The sequence below is a fragment of the Schistocerca cancellata genome, chromosome 4 (genome assembly GCF_023864275.1).
Source record: "Schistocerca cancellata isolate TAMUIC-IGC-003103 chromosome 4, iqSchCanc2.1, whole genome shotgun sequence".
Lineage (NCBI taxonomy): Eukaryota > Metazoa > Arthropoda > Insecta > Orthoptera > Acrididae > Schistocerca > Schistocerca cancellata.
Genome location: NC_064629.1, coordinates 628,051,579 through 628,065,963, shown reverse-complemented (window position 1 = coordinate 628,065,963; position 14,385 = coordinate 628,051,579). Strand labels below are relative to the sequence as shown.

The window sequence follows — 14,385 nt, the reverse complement described above, 5'->3', positions numbered from 1 at the left end:
GTTTTAGGCAGATCTCCACACTTATTCGCATTACATTGTGTTACATTACATTACACCACATTACATCTATGCTCTGCAAATCACTGTGAAGTGCATGGTAGAGGGTACGTACCATTGCACCAGTTATTAGGGTTTCTTCTCGTTACATTAACTTTTGGAGTTTGGGAAGAATGATTGTTTGAATGCCTCTGTGCATTCAGTAATTATTCTAATCATATCCTCACGAGACCTATGTGAGCAATATGTAGGGGGTTGTAGTATATTCCTAGAGTCATCATTTAAAGCCAGTTCTTGGAACTTTATTAATAGACTTTCTTGGGACAGTTTACGTCTATCTCCAAGAGTCTACCATTTCAGTTTTTTTTCAGTTTTTTTCAGTATCTCTGTGACACTTACCCATGGATCAAACAAATATGTGACAATTCATGCTGTCCTTCTATGTATACTTTCAATATCTGCTGTTAGTCCTATTTGGTTTGGGTGCCACACACTTGAGCAATATTCTAGAACTGTTTATTTATAAATTATAGAGCGCAGCAATCAGTCATCCTGTTTTGTAGGTTTTATTTGGCAGATCCAGATTTCGGCTAGTGCCTACCCATTATCAATGCACTATTTTCTAGTCTCGATACATGTCAGTTCCCTGTTGCTCGGGCATCAGTCACAGTTCTTTCTTTGAATACTCAAGACTGACTGACGCCCAGACAACAGGGAACTGACATGTATTGAGACAAGAAAATAGGGCATTGATAACGACTGGGCACTAGCCAAAAATCTAGATTTGCCAAATAAAACCTACAAAAAAGGATGACTTATTGTTGCACTCTATAATTTATAAATAATATCACAGTCTCTGAGTGCACCAACTTTCCTATTGGAAGGTAACCTGATTCTAGAACTGGTCATATGAGTGATTTGTAAGCAGTCTCCTCTGTAGACTGATTGCACTTCCTAGTATTCTGCTAATAAACCAAAGACTACCACCTGCTTTATCCACAACTGAGCCTATGTAATAATTCCATTTCATATTCCTACAAGACATTACACACAGGTATTTATATAAGTTGGCTGATTCCAACAGTGAATCATTGATGTTATAATCAGAGGATATCATGTTTTTTTCATTTTGTGAAGTGCACAAGTTTACATTTCTGAACATTTAAAGACAGTTGCCAGGCTTTGCACCCCTATGAAATCTCATCAAGATTAGACTGAAAATGTATGCAGCTTCTTACAGAGAGTGCTTCATTCTAGATAACTTCATTATTTGGAAAAAGTCTGAGGTCATTATTAATATTGTCTGCAAGGTCTTTAATATACAGCGTGAACAGCAAGGGTCCAACACACACACGTTCCTGGGACTCACCTGAAGTTACTTCTACATATGATGATGGCTCTCCATCCAAGATAACATGCTGTGTCCCCCATATGAAAAAGTCCTCAACTGAGTCACAAATTTCACTTGTCATCATCTTTTGACAAGAAGCATAGGTGTGGTGCTGAGTCACTCATAAAATAAATCACAAAATACTGCTTCTACCTGATGGCCTTGATCCAAAGCTTTCACTATGTCATATGAGAAAACAGCAAGTTCTGTTTCACATCCTGTGTAAATCTCTTCATGCCTGAGTAGGTACTGCACTCACTGTAGTCAAGCCTTGTTCTCACTCTAAGGTTTTTACCCATATCTCTTCCTTACATTACCAAATTAAGTATTTTTTAATGTCTCAGAATGTGTCCTATTATTCCTTTTAGTCAAGTTGGCCCTATAAAGTTACTTTTTTACTAATTCATTGTGGTACCTCATCTCTAGTTACTTGAGACGCCATAATCATACAATCTTCAGCACTGTTCTGTAACTTGTAAAAGCCTCTTGTCTGTACTGTTTATCATGCATGTTTTATTTCCATGTAAGTCTACAATCCTGAAAAAGTATTTTCAGAAGGATTTATAACACTTAAATTTATAGTCAATTTTAACAAAATTTCTCCTTTTCAAACTAGTTTTTGTAAATATTTTCAGTCTTCATTTTATGTCTTTCCTTTGGTCATCATTGGTTCCTAATAGTAAACTTTGACTACTATTTTTGGTGTCACATTTCCTAAACTAATGCCCTCAGCTTCACCCAATTTGATTGGTGTACACTCCATTACCATTGTTTCACTTTTTGTTCCATTCATTCCATTCAGATGATCATCCAAGTCCTTTGCTCTATCTGCCAGAATTATACTGTTGTCAGTAAACTTTAAAGCTTTTATTCATTCTTGCTGAACAGTAATTACTTTTCCCAATTTTTCCACGGTTTCTTTTACTCCATGTTTTAGGTACTAATAGAATTTTGCCTAGCTTTGTTATGATAATCCAATCATTATGATGTTCACTGTAATTTACCTGCATTCCTATTTCATTATCATTATTAGAACTAATCCTGTATTACCCTAGTTTGATTTTGTGCTGATAGCCCTGTATACACTTGAACAGAAATCATGTTCTTCAAGTCACTGTACTTCTCCAATTACTACTAAATTTTACTTCAATTTTACACCAGAAAAATTTTATTCAGAGGCTACCAGTCACTACCTCAAACAACAGAGCTCCACGTCCTCAGGAAATTGACTGTAGGAGCCTTTAGATGATCACAGTACTAATTTAGAAAGGGCAGTTTGGCTCATGTTACAAGGCCAAATCGACAATCGAGTTCGTTGCCCTGTAACTACTGGAAAGGCTTTTGGCCCTCTTCAGGTACCATATGTTGGCCTGGCATCAGTACAGACACTCTTCTGATGTGGCTTCAACTATGGCACATCTATCTGTATCAAGTACCCTGTTGTTTATTGATGGTTTCATAAAAATCAAATTTTGATATGTGTTCTATCATCTTCAATTTCACGCTACTCATTTATGCTATCCCATTTCATTTCATTCTTTATGTTTTTAAATCGATCCAAATGACCTTCCCATTCGCATTATTCTGGTGATATCTTCAGTGTTTTAGCAGTTTTTAGACTATCCCCCATTTATTGAAGTACTCTCCAGAAATAACAGGGACTGGACAAAAAATATGAAAACACTGTCAGAAATGGATGATTGAAAATAAATGCAGGTGCTAGCCAAGCCTGCAGGCTGCCCTGTTATACTTGATCATGAATGGTACCTGTGCAATTTCCTCAACATTTCATGGTCAGAACAGTGTTCTGCACAGTTGGGAGTGCATTATGTCACAGCTGAGTGAATCTGAACATGGGCAAATTGCATGTCCTCTTATGGTGAGTGCTTTCCATAGTGTTTGGTGTTTCAAGAGCCACCATATAAAAATTTATATTGCATACAAGGAGAGGATGAAAAAAATCATCTGATAAGTCAAAGTTTGGATGAAAGTCTGTGGATCAGTCATGACAGGTAGTCATTGAAGAGTATTGTTGTGAAAAATGAGAAGACAATGGCTGCAAAAGTCACTGCAGAACTGTATGTTGTACTCATGAACCCTTTCAGCAACAAAAAACGTGAAGGAAGCTCTACAAGAAGAGAATTCCATGGAAAGCTGGAATTCCAAAGTCACTCACCATTCATGCAAATGTTCACATGAGAGATGAGTCTTGTCTCATGTTGTTTCCAACTTTTTGTCCAGTTTACATCCTAAGAGTGAACATGGCGGGGGTTCAGTAATGATTTGGACAGCCATATTATGGCATTCCCAGGGCACCATGTTCCATTACCACCAAGGGTTATGTGACCATTTAGGCCAATCAGATCCATCCCATGGTACCATATTTGTTTCTCAATGGTGGTGCTGAGTTCAAAGGTGACAGGGCCATTGTTCAGACAACTCAAATTGTCTAGGACTGGCTTTTAGAACACAAAGATTAACTGTCATATCTCCCCTGTCAACCACAGTCACCAGAGCTCAATGTTATTGAACCTTTGTTGTCTACTTTGGAGATAAGGGTGTGTACTCACTATCCACCTCCATCATCATTACCTTAAATTGCCACTATTTTGAGGAAGAATGGTACAAGATTCCCTTGTAAGTGATATAGGGCCTGCATTTATCCATTTTGAATTGGCTGGGAGCTATTTTGAATGCCAATGGGTTTCGTACACCATATTAGGTATGGTAATGTGTTTTGCTTTTGGTGTTTCCATATTTTTGTCCAATGCCTGTCTGTTCCTCAGATACTCTGCTTCTCTTTTCTACTCTCAATATACACACCGGCCTTGTCAGGCTGCAACAGCACAAAAAACTGTGTGTTTGTGTTTGTGTGTGTGTGTGTGTGTGTGTGTGTGTGTGTGTGTGTGTGTGTGTGTGTGTGTGTGTGTGTGTCTGCTGAAGAAGCATGAAGTTAACTACATGGCTATATACTGATTCTTGTTTAACTTTTCCTCCTCCAGGGATGTTTCAGTTTATTATTTGTATTCAGTTTTAATTTTTAAATACATAAGGTAGTTTTGCTGAGAGGCTACTTTGCTGGTAGGCCTATATGATTTCAGTTTGACGTATATATGTCCAAAAGTCTTCTACCGAAGAGTGATGGAATTGTTATGAAGACAGAAACTTGATTACATGTTCAGTCATTCTTATTAAGGTTGCCTGTGCTTCTGTAAACTACTTCAAAGCTGAAACGAATTCCATCTCCAAATGCATTTATCTGAGAAAGTACATCATTCCTAATGATATCAGTATCATAGAATATGCAACAGTTCCTAAAAGCAAGAGTGAACCCTGTTTCTTGTCACATTTTAGCTGGCATGGGTGGCCGAGCGGTTCTAGGCGCTACAATCTGGAACTGCGCGAACGTTATGGTCGCAAGTTCGAATCCTGCCTCGGGCATGGATGTGTGTGATGTCCTTAGGTTAGTTAGGTTTAAGTAGTTCTAAGTTCTAGGGGACTTATGACCTCAGCAGTTAAGTCCCATAGTGCTCAGAGCCATTTGCCATAATTTTTGTTAATCCTTGCTTTAGGTTCTCAGAGTAGTAAGCAATATAGAGTGATTTAATTATGAACTGCTTATTTCAATACATCCAGCAAAAATAGAATTAGAAATCATCATATGGTGCTGCTATTGTTTCAGTAAATTTCAGAGACACAGGAAACTGCTTAAGTAACTGTTGCTTCAGGATTGTCACATCAATATTTTGGGTGAATAGTATCATTAATTTTCAATTTTAAAGCAAGGCAATATAAGTTTGTGTTCATTCCAGTCTCCTTCATTAAGGCTCTTACTGAGAGTGTTTCTGTGATATCAATTTTTCCAGCATCTTGAAGGTCTGCAATACTTCATTCTTTGGTGTGGAGTCCATTGCCATATTCATTTTGGTCATTTTGTGTCTTGCATACATTGTAAGTAACCATACCAGAGTAAGTGCTTCCTTTCTATGCATTCTAGAATTGTGCTCTTGACATTCATATTCTCTTTGAGTCTGTCATTTCTAACTTGACAATGCCTGGAACATCCACAACTCCATCTCCAAACATCTATCTTGGCAGCAAACAGATAGTCTTTTTGCCTTTGAGGTAGTTCCCACAACTCTGGACCATACTTTGTGATACTTTCAACAATGAAATGACAGATGATATGTTTTGGTCTGTGTGTTATATTGTTGTTCCAGAGGATAACATTTAATTGTTTTATGGTTCACTTGCCCTGGCCATTTATTGTTCATATCATCCATACTTCTACCATTTGAAAACAATGTCAGTCACAAGTATTCAAAGCTGCGATGTCATTTAACAATATCAGCACCTACTTTTATTTCATTAACAGTGTTTTCTCCTACCTTCAGATATTCTGTTCGAGATACGTTTATAGTAAGTCCCCACTTTTTGTATTCTTCTTTTAATTTGTGAAGTATATAATTGGCATCTTCCTCATCGCCAATTACTATCACTTGATCATCAACAAAAAAATAAGGTGAACAAGATCTCATTGTCTCAGGGGATACCCATTTCTCAGCATTTCCTTTTCCAAGATTTCAATATCTCTTTCAGGTAAAGCTCAAACAATGTAGGGGTGAGTGTGCATCTTTGGCATAGATCATTTATCACCTCACATTCTCGAGATAGCCAATTTATCATTTTTACCATTGCTGTACAGTCTTTGTAGAAAAATCTGATTTCTTTCATATAGCTCAATGTTACACCATTATCATCAGTCTTGTCCACAACTTATTTTGTAGAATTGTGTCATAATTTTTTGGAGGTCCTTTTATTGACAAGATTTCTAGAGGTAAATACTCCTTTTGACTGCTTCTTCTCTCCTTTTTTTTCAAGCTGTGACCATAAATTCTTGCCATGGAAGGCATTGCACTCATACCACAATAGTTTTCATGCTCTCTCCTGGTTCCTTTCCTAAATATTCATTGGATAATGGCCTTTCATGACAGCTTTGGAGCTTTGGAGTCTCCAAGACATCAGAAATCACTGGCAACATCACAAAAAGTTTTGACAGTGCTGCGTTAATAAATTCTATCCAAATTAATCCTGGATCCAGTTCCCTTCCATTTTTCATGGTATTAGTTGTATATTGGAGTTGTTTAGCGATTATTGGTGGGCTGTTATCTTTAATAATTTCAGTTTCTGGTGTGTTCTCAGTTGATGCCACTCTGTTCTCTTAGTAGTCCTTGATAGCGTTGTACCCATTCTTGCATGCTAATGAGGTGTATGTCTGCTTGACCTTTTTTAAATATCTTCCTGGCTTTGTGTACTCATGTGGTCCCCATTACTTTTTCTATCTCTTAACCAGTTTTTTCCCAAGCTTTGTTCTTAGCCTTAATCATTGTGTCTGTGTATTCTTTTTCCTCTCTCTGTGTACCCAACAATCACTGTATGATTTTGAGCTTAACCATCTATTATTAACTTCCTTCTTATTTTCTACTTACTCTTGCACTGCATCAGTCCACCCCTCATCGAATTTTCTATTTTTCTTTTGGATTTATTTTTCTCCTGGTATTTCATATGTTGCCGTGTGGATGGCTTCTTTAACCATTTCATGCATCTTATCTGGAGAATTTTCTTCGACAGTGGCAAGTTTTTCTGCTAGCCTTACTGGTACAAAAATGGGTAGAATTATGGTCAGGAATTTGTTAAGTTGTATTGAATAATAGGGAACTTTCTGTGATTTGGTAGTCAGTATACAACTTTTAACTAAGGGCTCCTTATTCAACTACTGGCAAAAAGAGAAAAATATGGAATGGTATAGAAGTTGGACACATCTTGTTAGGGAAAGCAGAGGGTACTCATTGTGAGTAACAAAAAGAGATAAATTTTACAAGAAACAATGTCCTTCAGATGCCATAAATTGCCATCAACTAAATATTACAAGCAGGCTAAATTGAAAACTATTAGTCAGAAAACTTAGTTGTTTGTAGGAAACTATTGAAAAATTCCATATATCTTAGTCACCACTGTATCTGTAGGTACAGCACGAAGATGCAGCTATGAATATTGGTTCATAATCTCTTATAAAGACACTAGTTAAAACAGAACAAGCTCAATCTCAGTAGAAATCACTTTCATACAGTAGATTGTATCAGGTATTATCTTTATTCACAACTAGAGATACAACTGTTACATCAGTTACAAAAGGACACAATTCCAGATTTGACTTTTAGTGAAGTGTCATTTCAGCTATTTGCTCATTTCTTAAAAATATTCACTTAAGTAGTCCATGTATTTTCACTTTATTTACAAATTCCAAAGTTACTGTGTGTGTGTGTGTGTGTGTGTGTGTGTGTGTGTGTGTGTGTGTGAAGGTGCACATGTGTGAATCTGTATGTAAATGCATATCTGGAGCACAGCACACACATCAATGAGATTTTAATGTTAAATGCACACAGTTGTAAGTATGAATCCATGTGTCACAGAACATATGTCATTTCAGAAAATACTAATTTTTCTAGTAGAAAAATAATGTTTCACAATATTCATAAATATATTGACATAATACTGGTTCCATATAACAAAATAGTAGGGGTGCCACAAAAGTGTTATTCTGAGGAAAATAAACTTCACTACATTTGTTTTATTCTGTATGATTCTCTGCATTTCTAAAACACAGTCCTACATAAAACTTAATGATAAATGACATCTGTGATGAGAGATCCATAATTTACAAATGCCTAACACATATTAACATAATGCTTCCTTGAAACAATTTTTCTTAAAAATGATGCTTCATATTTCACACTAGGTAGTCCTTCATTTATAAATACAAGCTATTTTCCCATTTGAGCAAAATTTTTGAAATGATTAAGCATACTACTTAGTGTTGTAGTATACTGCAAGTGAATTTTTTTGTCACCTATCTCTCTATTATGTGACTGATGAATTGTTTCATATGAGGGAATGGAAAAATTTTCAATTGAAAATATATCCTCAAACTAGTGTGAATCTTAATTTTAAATCTGACTTTTATTTGTAACTGAAAAACATTTCTCATCTCACTATGTTGAAATGTTGGACAATGTAGACAATGCACAGCTGTTGAGCAAATACTGGTTTTGAAGAAGAAGAAAGTAATATAAGTGTGATAGCAGTCAGAATAAGAGAGAAAATTGTCTTCTTCACTCATGAAATGATCCACAGAAACAGTTTGATAGGTCTCCTGTGACTTATAGTTGTAGGCAACAGATTTACCTATAAAGTTACAAACAGAAATATTTACATATACGCATCTCTAATCATGTTCAATCTCAAATGCTTCTCTTTTTCTTGTAGACATTCACAGTACAAATAGTTTCTTTTGCACTTTTGTCAGGTATATTGATGTTTCTTTTAATAAAGGAAAACTTTTCATTTTTGTTGTAAAAGCATTTGTTCGCAGACTTAACACTATACAAATAAATTAATGTCTATCACACTGGAAGTCAAAAACAAAGATTCATTATACTTTGTGTTCTGTGACTCTCTTTCACTTTTTACTTCTAGTAGTTGTTAACTGAATGTCTTTCAAATCTTTGTAAGCAGGCATATCTTTTGAGACAATATTTTTGCTAGAGTTTTTTGTCTCTAAATTAGTGTTTTCAGTTAAAGTGGGAGTCTCTTTGGTTGCTATGGTACCACCATAGAGTCTATTTTTTATTTCACCTGAATCCTTATTAAGTATTGGGGGAATCTGACTATTATTAACACACTGAACATCAATTTTCTTTCCATCAACAACTTGCTCAGCATTTAGTCTAACAGAAGGGTTGTTTGTGTAAATTTTTTGGCCATTAATAACTATAAATGTATGAGAAATTATTTTCTCCCTCTCTAATTTTTGTACCAGATTCTTCGGGGGCAAAATGTTTCCATCACTTTTTGTTATAAGATTTCTAACTTCAGTACATGGTTCATGACATGACCCATTTTTATTACTTGCACTTGAATTGGTTGATATGTGATCTGGTGTTGATACAGTCAGCCTTGAGTCTGTCTCACATAAATACTTTTTAGCACAGTGAATTTGGTGAGGTTTCTGACAAGGGCTATCTGGTGAATGTTCAGTTGTACAAATTCCAGAAATATAACCTTGATCTGAATGACTGACAGTTTTGATAAATGTTTCTTCTTTAAGATTTGAGCTTGCATGCACTGTGACAGGAGAATCTCCCTCAGCTAAAGGAGTTTCTTTACGGACAGTCATTGTTGTTATTTCATGTGATTTAAGCTTTGGCTGTGTTCTCATGAACTGCCAAGATGTGTCTTCACCTTCTTTTGCAGTGAGTGTATCTTGGCTTTCTGTGTAAGTCATATGAACAGGTGCTTTGCTATATAGCTGCAGAGAACAATGTATGCTATTTCCTCGTTTGAAACTACTTAAATCATTTGAAAAACTCTGGCTTTTCACATGCATACTTTGTGTCCTACAAATGGTTGGTCTATTCACGAGGGTCTTTTCCAACTCCTTTTTCAAAGTGCCTGAGATACTATTACTGTTATTTGAAGTTGCTGATACAATATGTGGATCTTGTAATTCAATAAAATTGGCAGCACATTTAAATGTATCATCTGATTCTGAAGAAGTGTTAAATACATTTTGGAATTTCCAAGATGAATAAGACTGACCTCGAGATTTACTGTGGGAGTCTTTTGAAAGAGGTTTTCCCCATATCAAACTGTTACCACCATCATTGGAATTATTTTCTTTATCTAAGTTAACTTTGTGTGTTGACTGAGAGCAAATGCTTGATGAAACAGTGTTCAATGAGTGTGAATTCCCTATGAATGAAGATGGTACAGCTCCACGAAATTCCTTAATTTGTTTCCTTCTGATGCATGCAGCCCAAGCAAGCCTTGCTTGTGAATACTGTACACATCTTACAATAAATATGATGAATCCTTGCAGAGAATTTGATATGCAAAACAAGTACTGAAATACAAGTTCTGTACTACCAAAAGCAAATGCTCCAAATACCCATGTCACTCCTAGTAAAGTCATGACAGCAAATGCACCTCGAACCTAAAAAGGGAACAGAAACAAATGTTAGCTCAAAAATCTGTTATTTTAAGTAATACATAAAATAAATACAGGTAGACCTGTTTAACATAAAGAAGTATACTCAATAAAGTTACATTAATATTTAAGAAATTTATACTAAAGTAATAACTTTTTCAAACAAGATGGAAATCCTATGTTTGTTCTCTGCGAAACTAAAGAAAGACAGTTAGCTTTCCACTGTATGAGGGAATAACATTGGGCACATATAGTAGGTAGAGTCTTATAGTATGATGCAACAGAAGGGAGAGCAATGGGAGCAAAAAGTGAGGTAATAAAATGGAATGAAAGTGGTTGTGGTAGCAGTTTAAGAGGGGAGACAATGGCAGAAAAGGGTGACAATATGTGGATTTAGAGGGCAACTGTAGTGTGGAGAAAGAAGGAAAATGGCCAGCACTAGAAACTTGAGCATAAATAATCTATAATGAATATAGTTAATAAATTACCATACAGTTGAGGCATAGAAAAACAGCCTCATAATAAGGTTGGAAATAAATTTTCAAGATAACCATGTGTTAAAAATGCCACATTGTGGAGTTATGGCCATAAAACACCAGCTGGTAAGCAATGAGTGTGCAGAAGTTTTTCTGGCAAGCAAAAGTGACTGGGGGTGTCTAGGAGTGCAGTTTTGTCTGACAAAGATGATCATATGTTATGTCAATCATTCCTTTGACTATGTAAAATTGGCAGCAATGTTGGAGACAGGAATTTTGAGCATTAGCTGTAAAACATGTGACTTGAGGAAAATGAGTTTTAAAAATTTAATTTCAGTCTACTCTTTCAACATTGTCTTAGTCCAAACCTACTAATCTACTGTAGTGACTAGAATGAAGGTTCACTCATGCTCTCTCTATGTTTGCAACAACTTAAAACATGTGGCCTTCAGATTTCATAATTACCAATGTTATTAACATTAATATTTTGCTCCAGTGTTGTTTCTGCAGGACAAGTTATTACCTTGACAAATTAGTAACATTGCAGTACTTTTAGTGGAACTGATTTAATAGTCAAGTTTTACCAAGTAAACACTAGAGAAAGTCGACATCTAATGTCAGGAGTCACAGACAGGAATTTCATGTTTGCCTGTCTTTGACTGTTCAGCTGAAACCATTATAATCAACTAATTTAATTATTATCTAGAGTGTTTAGCATAAGAGATATTAGCTGGGAAAAGTTAGTTTAAATGTACACACTTTCAAACCCTTTTCGGGGACTGGCTATTGTTTTACAGCTGTAGCTCCACATTGCGTTTGCTACCTATGATGACCTGAAAAAAAACTGTTTGTTTCAATGTACCCTACACTGCTCTGATCTTATTATCTGTTGTTTCTCTCCACTCCATAAGCACATTTATATTGTCTCAGTGCTGCAACTTGACTGGTTTGAGGGGCTGTGGTCAGGTGGAATGGGTGGGAGGGAAAAATGAAAGGGGGAGGGAAGGGATGGGTGCAGAGTAGAGAGTGTGATAACTAGAGGTTCAGGCAGCAAGGGAATGAGATAGGAATGTGGTACCAGCAAACCCACCTTCCTGCGGGCAGGCATGTGCAACAGAGTGAAGTGATGGAGTGGGTTGACACCCTGCTGCAGGCTGATGTGCAGTGCACAATAATTGATGGTGTAGGTTTAGGGTGGGGACAAGACAGAACACAGGAAGGATATTATGGAGAGAACAATTTTGGTGTAGATTAATGAAATGAAGTGGGGGGTGTGGGTCACAGTATCTTTTCAATTCAGAAAAATAGTATTCTACATTTACATCCATACTCCGCAAGCCACCTGACGGTGTGTGGCAGAGTGTACTTTGAGTACCTCTATCGGTTATCCTTTCTATTCTAGTCTCATATTGTTTGTGGAAAGAAAGATTCTTGGTATCCCTCTGTGTGGGCTCTAATCTCTCTGATTTTATCCTCATGGTCTCTTCGCGAGACATACATAGGAGGGAGCAATATACTGCTTGACTCCTCAGTGAAGGTATGTTCTCGAAACTTCAAGAAAAGCCCATACCAAGCTACTGAGCATCTCTCCTGTAGAGTCTTCCACTGGAGTTTATCTGTCATCTCCGTAATGCTTTCACGATTACTAAATGATCCTGTAATGAGCGCACTGCTCTCCGTTGGATCTTCTCTATCTCTTCTATCAACCCTATCTGGTGCAGATCCCACACTGGTGAGCAGTATTCAAGCAGTGGGCGAACAAGTGTACTGTAACTCCTTTCCTTTGTTTTTGGGTTGCATTTCCTTAGGATTCTTCCAATGAATCTCAGTCTGGTCATTCCATTTTAAATCACTCGTAATGCCTACTCCTAGATAATTTATGGAATTAACTGCTTCCAGTTGCTGACCTGCTATATTGTAGCTAAATGATAAAGGATCTTTCTTTCTATGTATTTGCAGCACATTACACTTGTCTATATTGAGATTGTATTGCCATTCCCTGCACCATGTGTCAATGCTTGCAGGTCCTCCTGCATTTCAGTACAATTTTCCATTGTTACAACCTCTATTCAATTCAGAAAATTTAGTATTCTACATCTACATCTACATCCATACTCCGAAAGCCACCTGACAGTGTGTGGCGGAGCGTACTTTGAGTACCTCTATCAGTTCTCCCTTCTATTCTAGTCTCATATTGTTTGTGGAAAGAAAGATTGTCGATATGCCTTTATGTGGGATCTAATCTCTCTTATTTTATCCTCATGGTCTCTTTGCAACTTCAACAAAAGCCCATACCAAGCTACTGAGCATCTCTCTTGCAGAGACTTTCACTGGAGTTTATCTATCATCTCCGTAATGCTTTCATGATTACTAAATGATCCTATAACAAAGTGCGCTGTCTCCGTTGGATCTTCTCTATGTCTTCTATCATGGGATGCTGAGGGAGCCGAGTACACAGATGGCACAAGTTGTGTAACAGTTATCCAAGTTGAACATTTCATGCACAGCACCATCATAGTCTATTGGGAGTGTCAAGTTTGTTTCTCACCACAAAGTGGCAGCAGCCATTCATTTGGGTGGACAACTGATTGATGGCCATGACCAAATGAAACACTTTGTATAAGTTACCAGTACAGCAGGGTTGTTGTTTCCTACAACAATTTTCACAGGTTGTCCATGAATCTGATGGAGTGGAACACACCTGTGACAGGAGATAATCACCATGACCCTCTTACATTGGTCAAACAATCGTGAGACCATTCATTCGGCCTTCTTTTTATATGCTCAACTTCCACTATTAGTCCTATGTAGTATGGGTCCTAAGCACTTGTGCAATATTCTAGGATGAATTGCATGAATATTTTCTAAGAAATCTTGTTTGTATACCAAAATGTATATTCCCCGTATCCTTACCAATGAACTGCTTTACCTATGACTTGCCTATGTGATCATTTTGTTTCATATCCCAACAAAATGTCACATCCAGGTACTTGCATGTATTGACTGAATCCCATTGTACTAGAACAGAATGAGCTAGTAGCAAGCAGAATCTCTGAGTCACTGAGTGAGACTTTGATACTTGCTCATGTGATTCACTGTACAGCACTTTACACAAAAGGCAAATATCTCTCTTCAAGTCCCAGTTGAGCAGATAATTTTAACTTTGTAAGTTATGGCGCTGTTATTACCGCTACCAGTCAGTGGTAATTTAAAAAACCTTTACATATTTCTTGAGACAGTCATGGTCGAAAAATAGTCAAAATGACTTCAAATTCTTAATTTTAACTTGTTTCATATAATCATCACTGTCTATACCCTGCACACAGAAAAATAATATTGACTCAATAATAATTCTAAGGTAATGGAGAAGCAAAAATATCTCTCTGTTCTAGTAAATAGAAACATATAATAAGAAACTATATGTTTTGCAAACAGGGAAAGAATACCAGCTCCACAATGAGAATATGTCCTTGCTT

At 36.6% G+C, this 14,385-nt stretch overlaps 1 protein-coding gene across 1 annotated transcript in view; it reads right to left on the bottom strand.

Annotated features, from left to right (window-relative positions):
• Positions 1-7,637: 7,637 nt before the first annotated feature.
• The window catches only part of LOC126184353 (uncharacterized), a 496,186-nt gene continuing 489,438 nt past the window's right edge, over positions 7,638-14,385 (bottom strand). Inside the window, exon 18 of the mRNA XM_049926732.1 lies at positions 7,638-10,439. Coding sequence (XP_049782689.1) covers positions 8,907-10,439 — 1,533 coding nt within the window. The 3' untranslated portion in view covers positions 7,638-8,906. The remainder of the gene's footprint in view (positions 10,440-14,385) is intronic.